The 6,815-nt window shown below is 28.2% G+C and overlaps 1 protein-coding gene across 1 annotated transcript; it reads right to left on the bottom strand.

Moving 5' to 3' along the window:
- Window positions 1–824: 824 nt before the first annotated feature.
- On the bottom strand, window positions 825–2,003 carry LOC100202267 (uncharacterized). The gene is made up of 2 exons (XM_065800115.1): window positions 1,764–2,003; window positions 825–1,393 (listed from the first exon to the last, which is right to left on the bottom strand). The coding sequence occupies exons 1-2, from the start codon at window positions 1,967–1,969 to the stop codon at window positions 955–957; spliced, it is 645 nt and encodes a 214-aa protein (XP_065656187.1). The 5' UTR covers window positions 1,970–2,003; the 3' UTR covers window positions 825–954.
- Between the last annotated feature and the right edge of the window lie 4,812 nt (window positions 2,004–6,815).

Genomic DNA, 6,815 nt, shown 5'->3' with positions numbered 1-6,815 from the left:
TTTTAATTTTTTAATTTTAGTTATTTCGATGGCCCGAGAAGGCCTAATTGTGTCTTATCACAGAGCTCCGAACTGTTCCAGAGAACAAATAAAGTGCTTTTGTGTAATAAATAATATAGACAAAAATGCATTTAAAAGCCATAACCCAACAATTACAAGATTTTTGTTATTTTAAACCTCTGTATAATTTGATTTCTGAAATGCCAAGAGGGCATTCAAGTATTCAAAATACTGAAAAATCAAATATACATACATACATACATACATACATACATACATACATACATACATACATACATACATACATACATACATACATACATACATACATACATACATACATACATACATACATACATACATACATACATATATATGTATATATATATATATATATATATATATATATATATATAAATATATAAATATATATATATATACATATATATATATATATATATATATATATATACATATATATATATATATATATATATATATATATATATATATATATATATATATATATATATATATATATATATATATATATATACTAGATAAAACTGTACGCGATATTGGGGTGTCTGTTATTTACATAAGTAGCAAAGTTAAGGACTTCTAAATATTTTTTCAACAATAAAGTAGCGTCATCCAAAGTATAATTATGTATATCTTATCCAGATTAATTACAAATTAGAGAGCAAAATTAAAACCAAACAAAAATTTTAATTTATACCCATATTTCAAGCCAAAAAATCAATTAAATGTTTTATGTTTTTAGCAAGAATATTTAAATATTTTCAGCAAGATTTATGACTAAAAAGTTCCTAGACCAGGGAGAAACGCAATTAACAAGTGATCCTTTCCCACCCCAACACCATTAAGTTAAATGTTTTTATTTTTTAATTTTATGTAAAAGCCTAATATTTTTTTTATTTTTATTTTAAAAGTCTACAGTTCTGTATAAAATTTAGTTCCACTAAATTCATTATGTCCGATGTAACCGTTTTTATCTCTATCTTCTTCTTCAAGAATTTCTCGCATCATTTGTCGAAGCCCATTTGAACCAGTAGTTTCTTTTACGCCAGTTCCTTTAAGATGCAATTGAATTTCATCCGCTGATAAATAACCGTTCGTATCTTTATCGATTATTGCAAATGTATTATCTCGGCGAGGAGCGTTTGCAACAGAATGGAATGATAAAAGTTCCACAAAAAAGTACAAATTTACTCTAGAAGGCAGACTTCCTACACCGTTACTTCCGTATGCGTGTTTAGGAGGTACTGAAAGGTGACGAACCTCTCCCTTACACATGTCTAGTAGTCCAAATTCGAAACCATCAATCATCTGCCCTTCACCAAGTACAAACTCGAGTGTTTCCTTCATATACCTTTTTATTTAAACAAATAAACCCATTTATTTGAAGAACACTTAAAAAACTATAATAGTTGTAATAAATATTATAACTATTAAATTAATAAATTAGTGAGTAAATAGAAAATAATAAATTAAATAAAGTAAAATAAAATTGAAAGTTTGAAAGAAACAAATAAAGTACACTTGAAAGTTTACTTAAAAAATTTAATTTGGCCAAGTTAAACTGCGTGTATATACTGTAAAAGTAAATTTGATGATGGCGTCATAAATGCCATTAAATAATAGCCATACTCGATTTATGGAATTGTGTAAATGTGGGACATATATAATGCTTATTTTAAAATTTTAAACATCTTCAAAATAACCATTATAATCAAGCTTACCGATCATCAAACACTGTTTTATCTCCAAGACTTCCATTAAAATGCACTTTCAGGAGGTCGCCATTTTGTGTCGTCTTTTCACACAATGTTGGTCTTGAAACTATACCTATTCCAATGCCATCGAATTCTTTTGATCCATCTGGATGGACTATATATCGAGATCCTTCAACAGTTATTAACAAACATATCATACTTTGTAAAAACATTTTGAACTCTTCCTTAAATACCAACTATCAAAAAAGATAGTTATAAGAAACTGATGAGAACAACACGTACGAAAACATTCTTATTCCTAAAAACATCGTTGCTTAACAACTACAAAAATCAAAACAATAAATATGTCAAAACTAATAATTAGTATAATTTATTACAACTTTTTTCAATTAAAAGTGTTTATCTTCATTTAAATATCATTTTAATAACGTTTTTCTTTTTATTTTATTAGTATTTAGTATTATTTTTTATTAATATTTAGTATATTAGTTAAAAAAAAAAAAAAAAAAATCTGTAGGTACAAAAATAAAACAAAATAAAACTTCTTAATAAAATATAAAAACATTTTTCATTTTAAGATTTTTTGTTTGTTTTATACTTATAAAAAGATTTTGTTTTAAACTAATATTTTGGAAATACTTTTAATTATAAAAACTTTTTGTATTTGCTAATAAATTTTAAAGTAATGCGTTTTTATTATATAATTAATTAGCTATAGTTGTATTATTCACAAAATGAGCTGATTTTCACAATCTGTGCAAAGAGGATGTCCAGTGCACGTGATGGAATAAAGATTTCTTCAACTTTTTGTTTATTACATCATATTACATTCGTATATACATGTATATACTCTGTGTGAGTGTGTGTGTGTACAAAAAGTTAAATTACAAAAAAACCACATGTACCTAATAGTTTAACATATTATTTATGTTAAGTAAAATTATACATTGTGTATTGTATGAGTATATGCAAAAGCTTTATATGTAGGGGAAAGCGGGGCAAGATGGCGAACGTTTTGAAAGCCCTAAGTTATTGCAAAACTATCAGTCATGAAGCAGTAATGCTTTGTCAGTATGTTCATTTTATCATAATGATTCATTGCCTGCATGAATTTTTAGTTTAAAAGTAGAAAAACTTAAAAAATAAAAAGTTCATAAATATATGTCACCTGGTCACGTGACCGGGGAAAGATGACTTATGCAATTTCTGACTCCAACTTTATAAAAATTTAAAAATTACCAACTAATTTAACTAAAGAAACATAAAATAAACACGCGTCGAAAAAAATATTCTTAAAAAAGTTACACTCAAAGGACACCATTCGTTATGAATAACCGAAAGCAAAGTATTTTTTTTTGAAGCGAAAAAAGTAAACTTATGCGTATAAGATTGCATTATTAGTATTTAAAAAAACCATTTGACGTTTTAAAATACACCCAGTAAACATTGAACAGTTGGTAAATAGTTGGCCCGATCCTAATAACCAACTATTAGCTACAGTTGGGCCAGCAGTTGGCTATTTAGTTAGTACCGTGAAAAAAACGTAACGCTTTTACCAACGCTTAGCCAACTGTTTTATAAACTGTTGGCTAAGTGTTGGGCCAGTAATGGTACATTAACGGCCCAACAGTAATAAAACAGTTGGCTAACAGTTGGTACCATTACTGGCCCAACTATATGATTTTTTTCGCGATTTTTTAAATTCGCTTTTGCACTTTAATTCAAGTGCAAATGTTATAAATGTTTACAACTATTTTTACAACTTGAGGTGATGGTGAAAAAAGAGTTGCATATTTGAAATCAAAATGAGAAATGCTATACAAAACACAAATTGTTTGTTCGTCACCAGAAAAAAAATTTTTTTTGTTGACCTGTGTAATAATACAGTAATAATCATTGTAATAATAACAGTAGTAATAACAATAACAACTACAACTATAATTATAACAGTAGAAATTTACAACAGTAGCAATAATAAAAAAAAACTAGCAGTAAGCAACCCTGAATAGGGGTTATGAGTAATTAAACCATTAACAATAACAAAAACACATTAATAACTTGATATATTATTTAAAAAATTAAATACAAATTTATCTCTAAATAATATTTTATTTGACTCCCTATCAGCAATATCATTGCTTATAGTTTACGATCTAAAGACCGCATTAACATCAGTTAAGTTCTTTTTAAAATCTGTCACAACACAGGTACCAGAAAAAAGAAGTCAAGTAAAGCCTGCAAAAACCTAAAAAAAGAAATTAAAAAAGTGACAATTTTTAATTAAAAAAGTATTATTTGCATTTTATTGTTAGTAGAATTAGGATAATAATATAACAGAAAATATAAAGAATAAAAAATAGCTATAACAGCCTAGGTCTATCAACACAAAACACAGCAACAATAGCTCATAGCATAAAATATTTGTATGCACACAATACTGTCTCCCGAGTAATTAAATTTTTTTTATTAATTCTCCTTCTCATCTAAGAGAGAGAGAGAGGGAGAGAAAGAAAGTGTTTCCAAAACAGCATGTTAAAAAAAGTAAAAAAAAACGCAATAAATAGTAGTAACTGGTTTTATTATGTTACTAGTAAACAAAATTATTTTTACCATGAATGAATTAGTTTTAATTTCCAGCATTTCTTAATTAAGCTCCAGCTTCTCTCTAACTGTTGACTAATGATTAATAGAGTAAATTTCACATCATATTAAATTTACAAAATTAAAACCATCTTTCAACAGTAAGCAAACTAATCAAGTGATGACAAAGGCAACTAAAAAAAAAAAGAACATAATTATGTTTGAAATTGTAAAAAAATTTAAAATCATTTAAATTCAAAACTGTTATTAATTTAAATTGTTACTATAAATAGAAAAATTCATAATTTGCTTTGTTCTAAATTGTCTTAAGTAAAATCAAATTAACAGACATTAACACTGCTTGACACTTAATGAAGAAGCTATAAAAGTGGAGCTGCAAATAAAAAAAAATAAAAAAATAAAAAATAGAAAAAAACATAAATAAACATCGAAAACTTGATAGTTTTTTATTAAAAGCAGAATGTCATGGTAATTCATCAACTTCAACTAACCTCGCAAACTGTAGCATAAGTAAAGAAGTAAAATATTGGATTTTGTAGAGAACTCAATGAAGCTCAAACTTTAAACAAGCAATCGGAACTCAATAAGGAGAGCATATGTTTCCCTACCGATTTGCCATTGAATAGGAAAAGATCCAGGACTTTGGGAAATTCTTTCAGCTGAGGATATACAATTTTGGATAGAGAACGGTCCGTTAAAATGTCAAAATGCAGATTATGACTTTAAATCCTCTAAAATGATGTATCAAGATCACGATCGATATTACTGAAAAAGCTTGTTAATGGGGAAAAAAGTAAATGGTGAAACGTTTAATAGAGAATGGCTCATATATTCCCCAGCATTAGGTTGTGTATTCTGTTTTGTCTGCAAGCTTTTTGAACTCTCAAAATGTGCTTTAGCTTCAACAGGATAGGATTGGAAAAATTCAGGGACATCAATTCAGGGGCATGAACACTCATCAGACCACAGAAAAGCTTCATTAGCATACTTTCACAGAAAAAATAACAAGGTTTTTTTAAATGATCAACTTCTAAACGAAATTCGCAATGAAAAAAAACTACTGGAGAGAGGTTGTAAGAAGAGTTATAGCTGTAATTTGCACATTGATCGAAAGAAACTTAGCTTTTAGAGGTTCAAATGAAAAATTTGGGTCTGAGAGCAACGGGAATTTTATTGGTCTGTTTGAGTTGATTGCTCAGTTTGATACTGTATTGGCCAAACACATAAAAAATTATGGTGACAGCGGTTCTGGAAAAATAAACTACCTCTCAAAGAATACATGTAATGAATTAACTGTATTGATGGCAAGAAAAGTTTTGCAATCAATCAGCGACAATGTTTTAAAATCTATTATGGATTACCAGTAGATTCAACACCTGATGCGAGTCATAAAGATCAACTATGTGTGATCTCGAGGTAAATTGATCAAATTTTATAATGAGTCTATTAAAAGATTTGTCAACTTCATTCACATCGATAATCACACCAGGGAAAATTTAGCAAATGCAATTGTGGACTTTTTAAACGTAAAATTGAACTTGGAAATTAGCAACTGCAGAAGCCAGTCTTATGATAACTCAAGCAATACGACTGGAAAATATAAAGGAATGAAAACTAGAATTTTGGAGTTCAATAAGCTGGCAAAATTCTTACAATGTTCAGATCATTTCTTAACTTGGTAGGAGAGGCTGCTGTAGATTGCTGCATTGAGGGAATCAATTTTTTTGGTTTTGTTCAAGAACTGTAAGAAGAATTTTTTCTCTGCTTCAACAAAGTTATGGCGTGTTTTGAAACAGTTTGCAAGTAGTTCATTGAAATCACTATCGAATACTCGGACGAGCGTTCATAATGACTTGGTCAAAACCATTCACCGAACTCAATAAATTAATGGAAGGATTGGTCAAAATCAATGAGTGTGAGAGTTTTGAAACATAAAACAAGAGCTGCGGCTGGAAATTTACTATCGAAAATGGAAACTTTTGAATTTGCTTTACAAACAATAATATGGGATCAAATTTTGCAACAAATGAATGCTGTTTCTAAATCATTGCAAAGTGCAACTATTACTCTAGATACATGAGCTGAACTTTATTCATCTCTTGGAGATTATCTTCTTGGATTAACTAACACATTCGATTTAATAGAACCAGATGCAAAATTACTGTTACCAAAAGAGACACCATAATAAATTAAAAACTATCAATAATCTTACGACAAATTTAAAAGAAAGAGCTCAATGCTATCAGGAACTGAATGACAAATTTGTATTTTTAATAGACACGAGATTCAACAAAGACAAGCTGAAGACATGCGTGGAAGACTACACGGAAGATATTGATGATAATTTATATGCAGAAATTGAGCATCTACATCTGTATTTGAAAGAACATTTTAATACTCAAGTTCCTGAATTGTCCCATTTGTTTTTGTACAAACTTATAAAGGAAAAACAAATGG

The sequence above is a fragment of the Hydra vulgaris genome, chromosome 06 (assembly GCF_038396675.1).
Source record: "Hydra vulgaris chromosome 06, alternate assembly HydraT2T_AEP".
Taxonomy (NCBI): Eukaryota; Metazoa; Cnidaria; class Hydrozoa; order Anthoathecata; family Hydridae; genus Hydra; species Hydra vulgaris.
This window is presented reverse-complemented; position numbering and strand designations above follow the sequence as displayed.

Bases quoted from the DNA above. Each gene is read 5' to 3' on its own strand.
- LOC100202267 (XM_065800115.1), bottom strand. From the start codon at position 1,969: ATGTTTTTACAAAGTATGATATGTTTGTTAATAACTGTTGAAGGATCT. The intron at 1,394-1,763 runs GTAAGCTTGATT...TTAAATAAAAAG, and splicing joins AAAACAGTGTTTGATGATCG to GTATATGAAGGAAACACTCG.